Below are 20,807 nucleotides of genomic sequence, written 5' to 3' on the forward strand. Positions count from 1 at the left end.
TATACATGTGGATAATAAATGGTATGGGGAATATGTGACTAAATGAACGTACTGTAACTACTTAAAGGACAGATAGTTAAAGAACTAAAGAGGGCCTCAGTACGTAACAGTAAATAATAAGAGGATCATCTTTATACAATAAACTGTTAAAATGATTATTTTAAGTGTAAGGTTGTGCGTATGTGCGGCTTTTGAAGATTATTATGTATAGACTAGATCCTGCCCTACTTAGTATATTCAAAACAAACCAAAACCAAAAAAAATCCCACAAAGGTACTTAGAATTGACTGCCTTAAAGGTACAAAATAATAAAAGGGTACATAGTAGTAATAAGTCAAAAACAGTAAAAATAGTAAAGAAAATAATGTCCCAGTGGAACAGAAGCATAGTTCATCTTCTTAAGTACTAGAAATACATAATTCACTTTGTCTTGACCTTGAAAACTTTTCCAACTGCTAGGAAAAATGGAAACCTTCAGCATTGAATCCATGTAACAATCTAAAACAAAACCAAAATGTGGTATTAAAAGTTTGTGGCACTATACATAAGTCCATACCATTCCAATGCATGAACACATCAGCATATACTAATGCCTCACCTAGACTCCTAACAAGTCATTAAACAATGAGCTACAGGTTAATTTACCTAGATTAATTTATCAAAGCTTTATTTTCATTAGATTTACTTGCTTTAGTTCAAGGGAACAAATTTTGGTCTAAATTGCCCAGGTAATTTTGACACCCTTTACTCAAAATGTGTAGAATTTGTTTCAGGCTACAAAACAATTATTACTAAATAGATAGTAAAGTATGATTATAACCAGCATTTCATGCTTCAGATCTATTTAATGATATCTATTCCCAATAAGGAGATAATCAGGTCCAGTTACATGTATTAGGATTTTTCTACCGTATCGGCTGCTTTGAAGAGACAAGCATTAAAATAGACTAAGACCATAAATGAGAGGTGGAGATGGGGCAGAAGGGAAGAAACACATACACCACAGTGCACATTAACACAGAGGCAGTCTTCTGGCTCAGACTGTTCTTTACTACTATTTTTAAAGAAAATGTTCATTCTGCTGCAGCTAACTAACCTCTGTCTTCTACACCAAATACTATTCCATGCCATGGAAGTGCTATGCAATAACTCTCCCAGGTAGCACCTTATACCGCTTAAAAGCCTTTAAATCTCAAATCTGAAGGTATCACAGTAAAATGTAAACACTTAGAGCAAAAATGTAATTACCTGATAAAGTCATCTATGTCCATGGAACGGGCCCGTTTGTCACTAAAACCTGTGCTGGTTAGGATTTGCTGTATTTTATCTGCTATGCTGAAATCTTCTGGTATTATCTATCAATATAAAGTTTAGAATAAATGAACAACATCTTTAATGAAGTATTTTGGCTCTTTTTTTTAAAGTCATAGTCATCTTTAGTATAACTTTAATGACTACTTGGAAAGGCTGACAGTTTGAATAATACTTGGACCTCTAGTTAAATGGCTGATCTTTACCAATTAACAAATATGCAAAATAACCTTGAAGTAATCATGCCTATTGCCCTTTTTTCTTTTTAAATTCTAAAGTACTTACCAATTACAGATTTTGCAGATAAAATAAAGCTATAACTAAATTTTAAAGTGGTTGTTACTCCTTTCAAAATAACTTACATTTTCTTGTCAGATTTCACCTAACCAGCAATTTTTTTCAGATGACCTCTCCAATCTTTGAGAAAATTAACTTTTCATGCTTGATTCATATCTTTTACCTAAAAATTTTCCTTAATCCAGCTCATTTTTTTCTACTTAGGTCAGTATTTAAAGACTTCTCATAAACACAATGAAGACAGTATTATGATACTTTAAACCACACAGGATCTGAGTCATTAAAAAAAGCTACAAAGGAAATTTTCCTTTGTCTGCTTTAATCAAAATGAATAGCTAAAAGGTTAGCAAACAACCACATTCTCATTATATGTATATATGTATATGTAAATGAGCACTACATATTTAAAAGGAACTTGTGAACATGAGAAAAGGCATGAAGCCCACAACCAGAAAATTGCTCTTCAGTCAATACTCTACTTGTCTTAGTTTCTGGTATTAAAGTTACAGAGAAAACTGTAACTTTAGCATTGTTTTGCACACCTGTAGTCCTATTACTTGGGAGGCTGAAACAGGAGGATCCCACATTCAAGGACAGTCACAGCAAGTAGTGAGACTCTCAACAACCTAGTGAGACCCTGTTTCCAAATAAAAATAAAGCCGGGCATGGTGGTGCACGCTTGTAATCTCAGCATTTGGGAGGCTGAGACTGGAGGATTGCGGTTCATGGACAGCCTCAGCCACTTAGTGAGGCCCTCTGCAACTCAGTGAGACCCTGTTTATTATTATTCCTGTTAATAAGGAATAAAAAATTGGGCAGAGAGTGTAGCTCGGAGGTCATGGGTTCCATCCCAGACTCACAAAAATATAAATAAATAATAAAATTGGGCTGGAGGTGTAGATTAGAGGGATAGCAAAGTGTACACAATTATTTTAAGGTGAGCAGTCCACATCTATAGCTTTGTAGAAATTATAACTTGGCTGAATTTGATTGTTATGGATAAAAAGTCAGTTGAAAAGGATAGGGAGGAATAAAGTAGTTGCTCAGATCTGCATAAAATTTACAGCAGCACTGACCTGTCAAAATTTAACACCGTGCTAGTTATACATCATATACTATCTTTCAAGGAGTCCAAAGAATATATAGAGAATCTAATCAAAAAGTAAAATAAGAATTTGAAAAGAAAGCAAATCACTCTCTCAGTACCTGGAAGTTTGAGACAGGAGGGTCACAGATTTAAGGCCAGTGCATGGTAAGTTAATAAGATCCTGTTTAAAAATTAAAAAAAGAAGCTGGGTGTGGTGGCACACACTTATAATCTCATACTTAGGAGGCTGAGACAAGGATTACAGGTTTTGAGGTCAGCCTCAGCTACTCAGTGAGGTCTTCTACAACTTACACCCTGCTTCAAAATAAGAATTAAAAAAAAATAGGGCTGAGGTATAGTTTGGAGATATAATGCCCCTTGGTTCAATCCCCAGTATTGCAAAAAAAAAAAAAAAAAAATAGGGCTGGGAGATTTAGCTGAGAAGGTAGAACACCTAGGTTCAATTTCTAGTGCAAGGAAGGAGGGAAGGAAATCACTGAAACAATTTCTACTTACAGTATTATGGACTGAACAGTGAATTCTGTAGTTTTTTTCCAAAAGCTGTTGTACTGCACTTGATCTATAGCATAAAGAAGTAATATCCCCATTATTCCAAAATAAGAGATACATAATTTCCATTCAGTTTAGATAAGATTAACTCTATGCTCCATTTGTTGAAATTAAGAGATTTTAAAAGGTGTTGAGTATTTGCACTCAGAGTATTAGGCATGATGGCACATGCCTGTAGTCCTAATACTTGGGAGGCTGATACAGGAGGATTGCAGGTTTGAGGCAGGCCTTAGCAATTTAGTAAGACTTTTTCAAAATAATAAAATACAGCTGGGGGTATAGCTTAAAGGTAAAATGCCCCAGGGGCTTAATTCCCAGTACTAAAATTTAAAAACAGTAGTCCTAACCAGATATGGTGGTATATGCTTGTCTATCATCTTAGTGCTTGAGAGGCTGAGTCAAGAGTTAATGCCAGCCTCAGCAACATAGCTAGACCCCATTCCAAATTTAAAAAAAAATTTAAAAAAGTTTGGAGGAAGCTGGGAGTGGTGGTACACTGCTTATAATCCCAGCATTTGGGAAGTTGAAGACAGGAGGATCACAGCTCGCAGACAGACTCAGCTACTTAGGCCCTTAGCGATTCAGTTGAGTCCCTGTTTTTAACTAAAGAATAAAAAATAAGGCTGGGGGGGGGGGGGTGCAGCTACAAGGTAAAATGAACCTCTATTCAACCCCTAGTACCAGTAGTAATTATATATATAATGTTAAATGTATTTACATAAATATATATAGTAGAGTCCCTATAAACATCTATCAAAGTCTTTGTGTGTGTATGTGGTATTGGGGATTGAACCCAGGAACATTGTAACCTTGAGCTACACCCTCAGCCATTTTTTACTTATTTTGAAACAAGGTCTCACTAAGTTGCTGAGGATGGCCTCAACGTGTGATGCTCCTATTTCAACCTCCCAAGTACTGGGATTACAGGCATGTGCCACCATTCCCAGCTTATTAAAGTCTTAATTTTCATTTATTTAGAGTGAGTGTGTGTGTGTGTGTTAGTTACTGGGGGTGGAACCTAGGGACTTTTCCACCTCTGGGATATACTCCCAGTCCTATTTTCTATTTTATTTGTAAACAGGGTCTCACTAAGTTGCTGAGAGCCTCACTAAGTAGCTGAGACTGGCTTCAAACCTGAGTGATCCTCCTGTTTCAGCCTCCCGAGTGTTGGGATTAGAAGCATGCACCACCACACCCAGCTTTTTATTTTTTTATAAAGCAAGATAGGAAGCCGGGCGTGGTGGTGCACGCTTGTAATCCCACTACTTGGGAGGCTGAGACAGGAGAATTGCAGGTTTGTGGCCAACCTCAGCTACTTAAGTGAGGCTTTTCACACTTTAGTGAGGCCCTATTTCAAAATAAAGAATAAAAATAGGGATGGGGGTATCACTTGGAGATCAAATGCCTCTGGGTTCAAAATCCAGTTCTGCAAAACAATAAATAAAAATTAAAAAAATAAAAGCAAGAAAGGATCTAACCAATTCCACACGTTGCTTTTTTTATTTTTGTGGTACTGGGGATGGAACCCAGGGGCATTCTACCTCTGAGGTACACCACCAGCCCTATTTTTTATTTATCAGGGATTTAACCCAGGGGCAGTCTACCTCCAAGCTACACTCCTAGCCTGATTTTTTTTCAATGCTTTATTTTGAAAGAGTCTCATCGAGTTTCAAAAGGCCTCACTAAGTAGCAGAGGTTGTCCTCAAACTTATCCTCCTGTCTAAGCCTCCCGAATGCTGGGATTACAAGTGTGCACCACCACACCCAGCTTGCTTTATTTTGGAACAGGGTCTCAGTTGCAAAGGGCCTCACCAAGTAGCTGAGGCTATTTGAGAACTGCGATCCTTCTTTCTCAGCCTCCCAAATGCTGGGATTATAATCATGCACCACCAAGCCAAACGTTGCATTTTTATGTGTGTGTGTGGCACTAGGGATTGAACCCAGGGGCATTCTACCTCCAAGCTACAACCCAACCCCTACTTTATGTTTTATTTTGGAACAGGGTCTATTTGCTGAGGCTCTCCTCAAACCTGTGATATCTGTCTCAGCCTCCCAAATACTGGCATTACCTTCTAAAACTGGCCTCATCTGTCTTTTACCCTTGGATCTCAAGTTAGGTTCCACTTTTCCAAGTTAGTAAAATGGCACAAATCCTTCATGAGTGTGAAAGGGGCCCATTATTACTTTTACTTTTTTTGTGTGTGTGTGCAATACTAGGAATTGAACCCAGGGATGCTCTACCACTAAACTATATTCTCAGCCTTTTTAATTTTTTATTTTGAAACAAGATCTAAACTAAATTAGCTGGCCTTAAACTTGGTGATTCTTTAGCTGGCATTACAGGCATGAGGCACTGCACCTGGTTCATTATCACACTTTTGCAACAAGTTTAAGCAAATGTGCAATCAGATTTTTGTTCTTTTTTCCTGTTTTGTCAAAAAAAAAAAACCCTGACTCACAAGTCCAGAAAGTTTCTTCATTACATTTTCCTATCTCCAAACATACAAAGTTAGTTAGAAAGGTTAAGTTCGGACTTGAACAATCTTTACGCTTTACAGTGGCTGTTCAGGACAAGGACTAAATTCCAGGATGGTATCTGGAACACTGGCCCTTTATAATACATTAGAAATGAGAATACTTACTTAAATGCAGCAGATAGTGTCTTGTTTTTCCTTACAAAAGTTATCCTTACAAGGCCATCCCACTCCTAAAATAGAAGACGGATATATTTTTCAAAACACCAACCTTAACAGGGAATGGTGGCACATGCTTTTATATCCCAGTACTTGGGAAGCTGAGACAGGAGGATCACGGGTTCAAGGCCAACCTCAGCTATTTAGTGAGGCCCTCCACAATTTACTGTGAGAACCTTCTTCAAAGTAAAGGAAAAAAAAAAATAGGCTGGGGCTATAGCTCGGAGGTAGAATGCCACTGGGTCCAATCCCCAGTAACTAACACACACACATTCATATATTCATATCCCCCCCCCCCCCGGTCTCTTATATCTGTGCCAGGCACTGTTGCTTTCTTTTTTTTATAATGCTACTAGTAATTGAACCCAGAGGATTCTTCCTCTGAACTATCCCCAATCCCTTTATATCTTAAGTTGCTGAGGCTGGTCTCAAACCTACAATCCTTCTGTCTCAGGCCTTCCAAGTACTGGGGTTACAGGTGTGTACCACCACACCCTGCTGCTGGCGCCTTTTAACATATAAAACAGTAGGGAATCTTCTGCAGTGATGAAAATTATTTTAATTTTGGTCTGGCTTGCCTACATGCAAAATTAAAATGTATACTTGGATTCTGCACTTTTGTGCACTTCACTGAATTTTTTTTAATTGGGAAAAAAATGTAAAATTGTCTTACATGTGACTTGGGAAGCTGAGGCAGGAGGACCAAAAATTTCGGAGCAGCCTGGGCAACCTAGGGAGACCCTATCTCAAGAAATAAAAAAGGCTAAGAATACTTCAGAGATAGAAGAGACCCAGGGATCAATCCCCAGTATCAAAGACACATTAAAACTCCATATAACACCAGATTTACACACAATCAAATTTTTCTCTAACATGACTATAATAAGGTATTACTTTGCCTCCAGTGCTCTGGATTTCTTTTTTAAAATCACAGAAAACAATCTGCAAGAGTGTTACACTAAGCTGGGCGTGGTGACACATGCTTGTAATTCCAGCATTTGGGAGGCTGAGACAGGAGGATCACAGTTCGTGGCCTCAGCTACTTAGTGAGGCCCTTTGCAACTCAGTGAGACTCTGTTTCAAAATAAAGAATAAACCTGCATAGTGGCACATGCTGTAATCCGAGCGCTTGGGAGGCTGAGACAGGAGTATCACTCAGGTTCAAAGCCAGCCTCAGCTACTTAGTGAGGCTCTCAGCAACTTAGTGAGAACCTGTTTTCAAATAAAGTATAAAATAGGTCTGGGAGTATATCCCAGAGGTAGAATGCCCCTGGGTTTCGCCCCCAGTACCACAAAAAAAAAAGAAAAGAAAAAAAGAATAAAAAATAGGGCTGGGGATGTGGTTCCTCAAAGGCAGAATGCCCCTAGGTTCCATCTCCAGCGCCAAAAAAAGAAAACAATTGTTACACCTACAAAATGATTCAAAACACAACTATATTCATTTTATCTTGTTTTGCAAGTTTTATCCAACTAGATGAGTTTTCCACAACTATAATCTTCAAGCATACTGTAATTGTATTCTAATTGTTTTTGCCTTTTACATTTTCCATATTTATGGTCTTTGTAAGTAACTTGCATAATGCAAGTAAGTCCATCTACTTCACAATGATTTATCATAATTCACATTTCCTGTATTTGTACATTTAAGCTGACTCAATATTTTTCTGCTGCTATAGACATATATCTTCCAGCATGGAGATTTCTTCCCCTTTATTGAATGGCAAAGTATTTTAACCTTACCTGAAAATTGATAGGTGGTGGTGGATTCTTGGGTTCTATCCTTACAACACTAGATTCTACTTTGGGTGGTGGTCTGAAGTTATTCTTTCCAACCTGTTAATTAGAAAATGTATAGTCCTTTCAGGGCCGGGTGTGGTGGCACACGCTAATAATCCCAACATTTGGGAAGCTGAGATAGAAGGATCATAGTTCACGACAACCTCAGTTACGTATGCCCTCTGCAACTCAGTGAGCCCGTTTCAAAATAAAGAAAAAAAAAAGGGGGGGCTGGGAGTGGAGCTTTGGAGGTAGAATACCCCTGGGTTCCATACCCAGTACCAAAAAAAAAAAAGTACAGTCCTCTCAAAGGCAACTTTTAGTAATCAAAGATGCTCTCCTCACAGAAGGTATAACTAAATGTTAAGGGATGAATTAAGGTAGATTTCTTCAAGAATAAAAAACACTTACTTTCATTAGATGGTCCACACGTGCTAAGAGTTGTGTATTAATTGAAAGTCTGCAGTATAACTTATCTCCAGGTTTTGCAACCAGTCGGAGAGCAAATTCCCTTTGAAACATAAGTATAGCACATCTAAAAAGAAAGCAAAAAGGAATAAGGAAATATTATAAATGTATTTTGGCTACAATCAATCTTGGGCAGAAAAGAGCAAAGCAATATCATGTAGTTAACGACAAATAGTTCAGCTGGTTAGAAAAAACTTTAGCTTCATTACTACAAAATGAGAACAGATGGCTTTGTTTTGTTTTATAATGGCTGTCCCCCAAACCTTACGGAAGATGGCCCACCTCAGCCAGGCACAGATGCATGGCTATAATACCAGTACTTGGGAGGCTGAGGCAGGGATATAGTCTTGTTGGTTTTTGTTGTTGTTGTTGTTGTTCCTCTTCCTCAAGAAATGGGAGAGGTTTTTGGAGGTTAATGAACAGTGCATCTTCAAAGCTGCACTTTGTTGTTGTTGTACTGGGGATGGAACCCTTCTACCTCCAGGCTACACTCCCAGACCTATTTTATATTTTATTTGGAAACAGGGTCTCTTAAGCCAGCGAGGCTGGCTTCGAGCCAGCATGATCCTCCTGTCTCTGCCTCCCAAGTGTGGGGATTACAAGCGTGCACCACCACACTCGGCCAAAGCTGCACTTTTAACTTCTAACTTTTCTGACAATGAATCATACTAAGAGATACTTCTGTAAAACCCTGTTTCCAGATAAAGTATACAATAGGTCTGGGAGTATAGCCCAGAGGCAGAAAAGCCCCTGAGTTCCACCCCCAGTACCACTAAAAAAAAAAAAAAAAAGAAAAAAAAAGTGGGGTGTAGAATATTTACCACAAAAATAAAAAAAAGCAACGTGTGGAATTTGGTTAGGTCCTTTCTTGCTTTTAATTTTTTAATTTTTATTTATTAATTTTTTGCAATAACTGGGTTTTGATCCCTATTTTTATTTATTTATTTTTGTGTGTGTGTGTGGGTCTAGAGATGAAGCCCAGGGACATTATACCTCCAAGCTATACCCCCAGCCCTATTTTTTATTCTTTATTTTGAAACAAGGTCTCATTAAATTGCAGAGGGCCTCACTAAGTAGCTGAGGCTGTCCACAAACCGCGATCCTCCAGTCTCAGCCACAATGCTGGGATTACAAGCGTGTGCCACCACGCCTGGCTTATTCTTTATTTTGAAATAGGGCCTCATTAAGGTGTGAAAGGCCTCACTTAAGTAGCTGAGGCTGGCCACAAACCTGCGATTCTCCTGTCTCAGCTTCCCAAGTAGTGGGATTACAAGTGTGCGCCACCACACCCAGCTTCCTATCTGGTTTTTGGGTTTTTTTTGGTGGTACTGGGGATGGAACCCAGCGGCTTTTCTACCTCTGGCCTATACTCCCAGACCTATTTTATACTTTATCTGGAAACAGGGTCTCACTAAGTTGCTGAGAGCCTCACTAAGTAGCTGAGGCCCGCTTGGAACCTATGTGATTCTCCTGTCTCAGCCTCCCAAGCCCTGGGATTACAAGCGTGCGCCACCACGCCCAGCTCTGGCTTCCAATCTTGCTTTAAAATAAATAAATAAATAAAGCTGGGCGTGGTGGTGCACGCTTGTAATCCCAGCATTTGGAAGGCTGAGACCCAAGGATCGTGGTTCATGGACAGCCTCAGCTACTTAGGCCCTCTGCAATTCATTGAGACCTGGTTTCAAAGTAAAGAATTAATTTAAAAAAAAAAAAAAAAGGGCTGGGGGTGTAGCTCGGAGGTTGAATGCCTCTGGGTTCTATCCCCAGACCCGTAAATAAAGAAATAAAGAAATAAAATTTAAAAAGCCAGGCATGGTGGTGCATGCTTGTAATCCCAGCACTTGGGAGGCTGAGACAGGAGGATCGCACAGGTTCAAAGCCAGCCTCAGATACTTAGTGAGGCTCTCAGCAACTTAGTGAGACCCTGTTTCCAAATAAAGTATAAAATAGGTTTGGGAGTATAGCCTGGAGGTAGAAAAGACCCTGGATTCTACCCACAGTACCACAAAAAAAAAAAAAAAAAAAAAAAAAAACTCCAGGCTGGGCGTGGTAGCTCACACTTAAAATCCCAGCACTTAGGAGAGTGACACAGGAGGATCACGCAGGTTTGAAGCCAGCCACAGCTACTTAGTGAGGCTCTTCAACAATTTAGTGAGACCCTGTTTCCAAATATGTTTCCAAATATGAAAAAATAGGTCTGAGACCCTGTTTCCAAATATGAAAAAATAGGTCTGGGAGTGTGGCCTGGGGGTAGAAAGCCCCTGGGTTCCATCCCCAGCACCACACACACACACACACACACACACACACACACACACACACAAAAGCAATCTCCAGTAGTTTTTCAATTGACTTTCATTTTTGTTTGTGTTCGTGGCCTAAACTGTCAACTTTCTAAAATTTGTTAGTAACTGGTCTTTTGTCACAAACCTGAAAAAGGGTCGATGTAGCAAGAGCTTGAAGACAAAAGGAGACGAGATCTGTAAGAGAATTGCTAGTTATTTTCAGGGAACACACACCAGAAAAGCACTTAGTATGATGTTTCACAACTTAAGGACATACCTGATAAGGCAAATTAGCCACACAAGCATCAAAAAATGGCAAATCCGTTTTCAACACATCACCCACCATAACCTGAAGTTTGCTGGCCAGAGGCCTAATGATAAAAAAAGAAATTTTAAAAGAATGTTCTTCATGAGACTGAAAGGCAATTTAACCCTATTACATGTACTCACGTGCCCTGAACTCTTTTGTGAAGTTCAGCTACTAGCCTTGGGTCAAGTTCACAGGCAACTACCTAAACCAACAATAAATAAGTTTCATCAGGCTAATTTGAACATATAAATCTTTATTATTCAGATAGTAACTCTTGATGAGTTACACATTTCATTTTCTAATTCTACCATCTATATTCCTTTGATTATATTCTACCACTTCAAGACAAAAACATGGCACACACCTGTAATCCCAGCATTTGGGAGGCTGAGACAGGAGAATCGCGGTTTGAGGACAGCCTCAGCTACTACTTAATGAGGCCCTTTGCAGCTCAGTAAGACCCTGTTTCAAAAATAAAGAATAAAGCCAGACATGGTGGTGCATGCTTGTAATCCCTGCGCTTGGGAGGCAAATACAGGAGGATCGCGCAGGTTCGAAGCCAATCGCACTGGCTTAAGAGACCCTGTTTCCAAATAAAGTATAAAAATAGGTCTTGGAGTGTAGCTTGGAGGTAGAAGGGTTCCCAGGAACCCCTGTACCACCAAAAAAAATAAATAAATAAAAATAAAGAAAAAACTGGACTGGGGGTCGGGCGTGGTGACGCATACTTATAATCCCTGCACTTGGGAGGCTGAGACAGGAGGATTGCACAGGTTCGAAGCCAGTTCCCTATATTCAATTCCCTGTCAATAGACCTAGCATGATTTGTTTTCCTGACTAATATATTTTAGATCTTACATTTTCTTTTCTCCCCTGCCCCTGGTATGGGGTATTGAACCCAGGGCATTCTGTGTTTGAGCTATAACCCCAGGCCTATTTTATTTTTATTTTGAAACAGAGTCTTGCTGGGGGATGAAAGTCTATTTGCTGAGGCTATCCTCAAACCTACAATCCTCCTATCTCGGTCTCCCAAGTACTGGGATTAAAAGTGTGTACCACTGCCGGGCGTGGTGGTGCACACTTATAATCCCCGCACTTGGGAGGCGGAGACAGGAGGAACGCGCAGGTTCGAAGCCAGCCGTCCTGGCTTAAGAGACCCTGTTTCCAAATACAAAGTATAAAATAGGTCTGGGAGTGTAGCCCAGAGATAGAAGGGCTTCCAGGAACCCCAGTACCACCCCCCCCCCAAAAAAAGTGTGTACCACCAAGCCCATTATATTTCTAAGAAAAAATGTATAGCAAGGAATCAAGAATTACTATTAAGATAATAGTAATTAAAGCAGATTTGTATTTGTAAACCAGTTAGGCTTGCCCAGAGTCATTTCTGATACCAAAACATTAAACTACATTTTACCTTTTTTGCCTTTTCTAACAACTTTACAGTCATGTTGCCAGTTCCAGGTCCAACTTCCAGCACCACATCAGTTGGTCTTAGAGCAGCCTAAAAGTAAGCACACCCACTTTAATTCTTCTGGCACATCTGAAACATAGTTTACACCCAAAGATATTTGTTTGAAAGTACTTAGTTAAGAGAGCAAGCATACTCTGACTTCATTTTTAGGAGGTTTTTTTCATGATGTAAGTGATTCACAAAATTACTACAATAACATTAGGTGCAAATGAAAAGCTAAGACCTCTACTAATCTGGAGGAATACTCCTCAACTTTAGAAGCCAGAAAAACAGGAATAGTAGTTCTATGATTGGCTTTCTGCTTTCTACCTTGGCAATAATTCCAATATCCCTTGTTACCAACTCTGTTCATATAGGCAAGTTAAAATGAGAAAGTATTGGGTCTGGGAGTGTAGCCCGGAGGAAGAAGGGCTTCCAGGAACCCCAGTACCACCAAAAAAAAAAAGAGAAAGTATTGGATGATGAACCTGCCTGAGAATCACAGCATTGTTGAATCAATATTTCTCAATTCTTAAGCTATACGGTCTCAAGAACTACGGACAAGAAATTGTACACAGAACTGGGTTTGTGTATGCATACAGCTGCAATATTCTATAAGATCCAATAAGTATGTAAGATATTCTTTATGCTCTTTCTACAGTTGTAGGAAACCTTACCTTGTAACTATAAAAGTAATTTTTACTACCTATGTTCATTTCCTAGCACTCAATCACCCACAACAGTAAGAAAATTTTCAGTAACCCATACAGAAACAATCATTTACATGGGGCCCAGGAACACACCAAATAATGCAGTTACCTAATATGTAATTTAGACATAAGTTTAGACTCTGAAATTAATAAAAATTAACAGTGATATGGTGCTTAAAAAGTGATTATTAGAATAATCTGTTAACAAATACAAAAACCCAGTTGTGAAGTATATAATTCACAAAAAGACATAGGATTTGGAGTCAGGAGAAACCCAAATCCACAGAATGCAGTATATCATACATAGAACAGCCTATGAACCCTAGTCAATTCTTCAATTCATTCAACAAATATTTACAACGCTTCTATCATAATAAACGTAAAAACAGAACAACTCTCTCCCTTTCCTCTTCCATACCCACCTTATCAATAATGCTGTTAACAACGAGAGGATTTTTCAAAATGTGCTGTCCAATCCCCGTGTTGAACCTGAGTCCTGGAAGGAAACACGAAACAGCTTTAAATTCCCAACTAACAGTAGGTATCAGGGTGTCCCAGGGTAGAAAGCAGGGTAAGTAGGAGGAAGATCTGTGCCAAGGAGGCCGCCGGACGCCTGGCTCCAGGCCGGCGCTGACAGCGCTGGAAGCCGGACCCCTGCGCGGCCCCGGACCCCTGCGCGGCCCCGGCCTCCTGCCCGGCTCCGCACCTCCGGTGCCCTTCAGCTCGCGCTGCTGCTGCCGCTCGCGACGACGAACACTCGCCCCGGACTTGACCTTCGGCATCTCTGCAGAAAGCCTACACCGGGCCCAGTGGTCCCGGTGTAAAGACCGGGAAACGCGGAGCCGGGGCACCACGTGAGAGCCACCTCCAGCCTGTCCCGCGACAGAGCACGCGGCGCCCCGCCCTCTGCGCCCTGGGCCCGCCCCCAGGGGAGCCCGGTGGCCGCCGGGAAATGTAGTCACCGCTGGAGGAAACGCTAGGATTGGCTGTTTGGAAGTTAGGGGCGGGGCCTCCTGTCTGACTATAAGTACGGGCTGTGTGGCGCACTTCACCTAAGGGGTAAATTCAGGGTGATTAAGCCAGGTGTGGTGGCCCACGCTTGTAATCCCCGCGTTTGGGAGGCTGAGACAGGAGGATCGCACAGGTTCGAAGCCAGCCTCAGCTACTTAGTAAGGCTCTCAGCAACTTAGTGAGACCCTGTTTCCAAATAAAATATAAAAAAGGTCTGGGAGTATAGCCCGGAGGTGGAAAGCCTCTGAGTTCCACCCCCAGTACCACAAAAAAAAAAGGTCCTTTTACGTGTCTCTTTCCTGTCTCCCTGCTAATTGTGGAGCAAAATACCCAGGATTTGGGGATGAGAAACCTGTTCCTTTGGGGGAATGTGTACCTTGCTGCTTGCATTATGGAAAGGAATTCAGAGAATGGAATATTAGGCTCCGTTTCCACTACAGGCACTGATTCCTTTCCTCCCCCTTGTGCCTCATCATTAATTTCCTAAACGCTTATTAAGCTCCAGCTGTATACTAGACACTGCTAAAAATTTGCAGTTAAGAAAACTGCCCTCAAAATTTATTCCATTGGAGGACTTCCGGGAAGATGGCGACCGAGAAAAGAGGGGCTTAAGAGCCCCACTAACAACAAATCTCCATTACCACATAATCAGCGCCTTTCATAGCCAGAAAACACCATCACCAGAGGAAAAAAAAATCACCAGGCTCCAGAAGGAAAGCGGACTGAGAACAGAGCCACAGAGGAGATCCTCAAGCCCGAGGACGCGGCAGCAGCGCCATACTGCCGGCGGCACCGGCGAATTCACGGGACGGCTACAGCAAGCCGAGGTGAGCCACTGCGGAACAGCCAGGTGGGATTTCTCGGCGCAGAGATCACCTAAAGCTCTCAGTGGCCGAGCTCAGCACACGCTGCAGGGATTCAGAGTGGAAATCAAAACCAAGAAGAAAAACTCCAGCCCCACAGCTGAGGGCGTAGCAGCGGCGCCATATTGCCACCTATTAGCAACTGTTAACTCTGTTTACATTGTCTTTGGATATACAATATTTTTTTTTATTTTTTAGGGAGTTTGTATACTCTTCTGTTGCTTGTGCCATTGAAATCATAACCAAGAAATCACTACCAATTTCAATGTTGTGAGGTTTTATGACCCAGATTTTTTTCTAAAAGTTTATAGTCTTAAGATTTATATTTAGGTCTTTTATCTATTTTGAGTTAATATTTGTATATGGGATTAGGTAAGGGTCCAATTTTATTCTTTTCCATGTAATTATTATTTTTCAACAACATTTAGTTAAAAGATTATTATTTCCACCACCAAATGTTCGTGGAAACCTTGTCAAAAATAACTTGACAATATAGGGAAGAATTTATCTCTAGGCTTTTATTTAACTCCAATGGTTTATTTATCTGCCTTTAGAATAGTACTACACTGTTTCAATTATTGTAGCTTTATATGGTTTGAAATCAGAAAATATATATCTTCTAGCTTTTTTCATTTTCAAGATCGTTGTGGGTACCTAGAGTTCATATTCCATATTAGGATAGATTTTTTTCTGAAAAATAAATATATAAATATATGATAGTTTCACCTAAAAAAATAGAAAAAAAATATTCTCTGGTAAGAAAGAAAGCAAAAAGAAATATTGAAATGTTATCTTTAAGTCATCAAAAGCTTGGTATCAGACAAATGAAACTGTTATGTGAGAATATCATTTTTAATTTTGGATAAATTGCTATAATACTAGATGTCAACCACTAAGCCAAGCATGGGAGGGAGGGATAGGGAGAGAATGGGGTGGGGATTGGATGGGGGCTGACTGGGCATTGTGTGCATGTATGTCTACAAAAGTATGTATCCCACTATGATGTATGAATACAGTGCACCAATAAAAAAAATTAATGAGCAAAAAAAAATTTATTCCATTGGAGAAATCTACAAAGAAACAAAAATATCAAACGCTGTAAATGTGATGATAGGTATATAACCGTAACCTCAATGAATCCACATCTGTTTCTCCTGCCAGTGTAATGGCTCTCCGTTTTTACTTTTTCAGTGTGTAACTGTCTTTGAAAGAAAAGTCTCTTTGGTCATTAGTAAAGCAGACTCTTTCTGAGTAATTTAATTGTGTACATTCCCACTATTTTTAAATTGCAGTTTATAGTTTTTTTTTGTTTGTTTTTGGTGGCACTGGGGGTGGAACCCAGGGGCTTTTCTACCTCCGGGCTATACTCCCAGACCTATTTTTAAGTTTATTTTTATTGGTGCATTGTAATCATATATCACCTTGGAATACAAGAGAGGATACACAAGCACACATCATCCAATTAGCCCTCATCCAGTCCCCATCCCATTCCCTCCCCCTCCCTAGATCCCATGCTTGTTTGGTGATTAACTTTGATACATTTGTTTATGTACCTCCTGAGTTTTAAAGAGGCTCCATCCTCCCCTATTCCATACCCTCTGATTGGTCACCTTAAATTCTTTGCTATAGGGCCCTTTCTATAACTTGACCTCTTCCTGTTACCCCTTTCCTCCCAGTTATTGCTGATTAGGGGAAGCATCTGATTTTTATTTTCTGCGATATTTCTCTGTGCATGCTGTGTTGCAAGTACTGATCCCACTCTTGATGGCCCCAGTAGTGGCCTGGCTACCTAGTGGACTGATCCAGACCTTGCTGACTCAAGCAGCAGCCTTGCCTCATGGGAGGCCCCGATTCTGGCCTCGCTGGACCCCACACCGGCCTAACCCCTCGGCTGGCTCTGATCCCAGCCTCAGAGGCCCCAGTAGTGGCCTTGCCTCACGGCAGAGTCCAATCCCGGCCACTCTGGCCCCGGCACCGGCCTAACCCCTCGGTAGGCTCCGATCCTCTCCTCGGAGGCCCCAGCACCAGCCTAGCCTCACGGCAAGCTCCGATCCCAGCCTCGCTGGCCCCAGCACTGGCCTAACCCCTCGGCAGGCTCCAGTCCTGGCCTAGGAGGCCCCAGTAGCAGCCTTGCCTCCTGGCAGGCTCCGATGCCAGCCGTTGGCCCCGGCATCGGTCTAAACCCTCGGCAGGCTCCGATCCTGGCCTCGGAGGCCCCAGCACCGGCCTTGCCTCACAGCAGGCTCTAATCCCGGCCACGCTGGCCCCGGCACTGGCCTAACCCCTCGGCAGGCTCCAATCCCGGACTCTTCAACCTGTCCCAGGCTCATTGGGCAGAGCGCACCCACCAGCCACTTGCCCATGAGGTCCTGCACCAGACTCGCTGGATGGCTGCTCCAGTCACTGCCCGCTGCTCCGGCCACAGCCACGGCTCCACCCACCACCACCCCCGCTGCTCACAGGCTGCCGCCATGCTCCGGCCCCCGCGCCAATCCCTGCAGCTGCTCAGGCCCCACCACACACCCTGTGATCACTTGGGCCACATCACGCACCCACTGCCGATCCAGCTCTGCACTCCTACATCTTGCAGAGGTTTTTCAGACTGGGTAAGTTCCCTCCTCTTCCTCTGTGCGGTGGGTTCCTCTCCGGACTTGGGTCCTCCCTTTCTGCCTGGCTACTGGGACTAAAATCCAAGTGCTTGGTGACCCATTATCCTCCGGTCCACTGGGACCTCCTCCTAGATGACCAGGTCGTCCTCCAGTTTTGAGAAGGGATTGAAATGTCTTTCCTGATCTCTTAACCCCTGTTCCTGAATGACTGATGAGGAAAATGGGGACTCCTGTTTCCTGTTCCTCATTCTTGCCTGCCGACCAGACATGGGAAGCCAGAATTCCAAAATAATGAGTCACTGTGGCCCCAAAACAGAAATCTGGACTTTAATACCCTGACCAAGACCAGTAACTTCTGTAAGCAGTCTGGTACATGGTCAAAAGTCCTTTCTTTTTCTTGCATCCCTGTCCCTCTGACTGCTCTCCCCCATTAGCTGCCATTTTCCTGTCATCCGTTGTTTTGTGATGGCACGTAGTCACTACCTTGTGACATCACAGTCGCTACCTTGGTTGCCATCTTGTGACATTACACAGTCACAACCTTGTGACGTTATGCAGTCGCCATCTTTGTCTCCTTGTGGCGGTGTGCAGGCACCATCTGGTGGTCTTGCTGAGTTACAGGCACAGTTGCCAGCTTGTAATTTTGCTGAGTCACAGGCATAGTCATCATTTTGTGGCCACATGTGATTGCGTCTGACCCAGCTGGGTTGCAGGCACTGCTTTCTGAGGACCCTTATCCACAGGATCTCTCCTCACTTCCCCAGCCACCCTCCTTTCCCAGGACAGCCCCTCACTCTGACCCACTCCTCCCCCTCACCGTCCTCCCTTAAGGGACCAACCCTTACTCCCCCTCACCTTCCCTCATATGTTACCGTACCCACTCCAGGGACCCCCCCCTTCTCTCTTGGCCCCACTCCATGAGGTGTCCTATACAGAAAGCGTAATCCGTGTCCACGTCCCTTTCTCCCTCCCCCCGACCTTGCTCAAATTGAAAGAAAACTGCATTCTTTCTCCGCCAATCCATCCGGTTTTATTAAAGAATTCCAATACATTGCACAAGCATACGATCTAACTTCTGCCTTAAATCTGGATGAACATGATCTAAACATGATCGTATTGTAAAGGCTGCCTGGGAATGGGCCGACCAGGCTCATTTAACCAACCCAGTGCTCCCTACAGGAGCAGCTGCAGTTCCTTCTGAGGATCCCTACTGGGATTATCAGCCAGCCCCTAACGTTAGGGGTGAGGGAATAAAAATGAGAGACCATATGATACAATGCCTTCTTGATTGCATGCGGCTGCTTCCTATAAAGCGGTTAAGTATGATAAATGTAAGGAAATCACTTAAGGTTCAGATGAAAACCCAGAGTCATGGGGGAGCGTGACTCTGCTGACCGCATGGCTCATCCGTCCCTTCCCCCATGATTGGCAGACCTGCCCAGTGGTGCCGGTTAATTAAAGATGCCTGGTCTCACACAATAACTAGGCTGGCATTTATCTCCTTTGCGACCCCCGCTCAATTTTAATGTTACAATGGGGACTTTCCCATTGGACATCTGCCTACCTGAGCACCCATGTGTCTGTGAGCTGTTCCAGTCCTATACCAAATCAGAACAAAAGTGGTAACTAGCCAGGGCACAGAGTTACATAGACAATATGGTGTCCTCAAGGATGCGCTTAGCTGTTTTTCACAACAGGGACCTTCACCAGAAGGAGGTGAGGAAGCCTAACACACACCAAGTTTTGACTGTCCCCACACCTGAAAAGTAATATATTCACTGGTTTTGGGGACAGGGTGTGGATATGTTTTGTTCTATGACATGACCTATACATATCTTAATCTGAATCAGAGCTCTTCTACTTAACAATCTAACATTGAAAAAAATGGCTTAATTCCTATGAGCATCATCTTCTAATCTGTAAAGCAAGGAAAAGATAGTCTCTATGAGGACTTAAGTATTTTTTGGAGTATTTAGGGATTTAAGTATTTTCATTGAGTTGCCTAGGTATGCCTTGAACTCAAAATCCTTCTGCCTTGGCCTCCTTATTAGCTGGGATTATAGGTGAGTTTCATCATACCTGATTGAAGGGAAGTATTTATTAAAAGTTAATCATAGAAATAAGGTAGGCAGCGGTAGCTTCTAGTGCTTCCTAGCCACACAGTAGCAGGGACCAACTGGCCCTTTGATGTGGAGTAGGCCCTGGTCCCAGCCCTGCCACGTGACAGGCTCTGGGCCCAGCCTTGCTGGCTCTGGGCCTGGCCTCACCATGTGTCAGGCTCTAGGCCTGGCCTCATTGGCTCCAGTCCCAGGCTCGCTGCACAGCAGGCTCTGGGCCGGGCCTCACTGGCTCCAGACGCAGCCTTGCCTCATCTCTCAGCAGATTTCCAGATCCAAGTGACCTCTGTTTAAAAAGAAAATGGAGCCGGGAGTGGTGGCGCATGCTTGTAATCCTTGCGCTTGGGAGGCGGAGACAGGAGGATTGCGCAGGTTCGAAGCCAGCAGCGCTGGTTTAAGAGACCCTGTTTCCAAATAGAAATATAGAATAGGTCTGGGAGTGTAACCCGGAGGTAGAAGGGCTTCCAGGAACCCCAGTACCACACACACAAAAAAAATTGGTTGTGAGTGGCTCATCTTGTCAAAGTTACTCACTTTCTGGCTTTCAGGATTTCAGTAAGTGGGAATCAGTGTGGAAATTAAAAGAAGGACTTCCAAGGAAGAAAGAAAGTACAATTGATCAGGTGTGAAGAAGGAGAAGCTCTAATACATTATTAGTGGAAAATAGTGTGGAAAATCCTCAGAAGAAGGAAAATGAACTTAACATATGATCCAGCAATACCACCTCTAGGTATCTACCAAAAAGAATGAAAACCAAAATATCAAACTAATGCATGAGCAACCATGTTCATAGATGCATAGTTCACCATTGCCAAACTGTGAAACCAGCCAAGATGTCCTTCAACAGATGAGTGGATTACAAAACTACGGGATGTGTACACAATGGAATTTTGCCCAGCCATAAAGGAGAACAAAATTATGGCATTTACGGTAAAATGTCACAATAAAATAAGAAATCAGATGCTTTCCGTAATGTGTGAAAACTAGGGAGAAATGGGTAATAGGAGAAACTCTAGATGAAGAAGGGATCCTATAGAGAAGCAATTAAGGTGACCTATCTGAGGGGATGGGAGGGAGGAAGAGGGAAACTCTTTAAAGCACATGATGTACTTAAACATACCAAAGTCAATCAGGAAACCAAGCATGGGAAGAAGGTAGAAACTGGGTAAGGGCTGATTGGGTGATGTGTACATGTATATCTCCATAAGTTTTTTTTTAAATCCCATTAAGATGTTTGACTACAATGCATC

General features: G+C 42.3%; 1 protein-coding gene across 1 annotated transcript; it reads right to left on the reverse strand.

Annotated features, from left to right (window-relative positions):
* Positions 1-455: 455 nt before the first annotated feature.
* DIMT1 (DIM1 rRNA methyltransferase and ribosome maturation factor) lies at positions 456-13,739 on the reverse strand (the record flags this gene model as incomplete). Its single annotated transcript, XM_080705738.1, has 12 exons — positions 456-498; positions 1,249-1,355; positions 3,212-3,275; positions 5,908-5,972; positions 7,699-7,791; positions 8,146-8,269; positions 10,633-10,682; positions 10,765-10,858; positions 10,938-10,999; positions 12,212-12,298; positions 13,380-13,453; positions 13,664-13,739. 12 exons carry the CDS (start codon positions 13,737-13,739, stop codon positions 456-458), a joined length of 939 nt encoding a protein of 312 aa, XP_080561864.1.
* Between the last annotated feature and the right edge of the window lie 7,068 nt (positions 13,740-20,807).

The sequence above is a fragment of the Muscardinus avellanarius genome (genome assembly GCF_963383645.1).
Source record: "Muscardinus avellanarius genome assembly, chromosome: 1".
In the NCBI taxonomy this organism is placed as follows: domain Eukaryota; kingdom Metazoa; phylum Chordata; class Mammalia; order Rodentia; family Gliridae; genus Muscardinus; species Muscardinus avellanarius.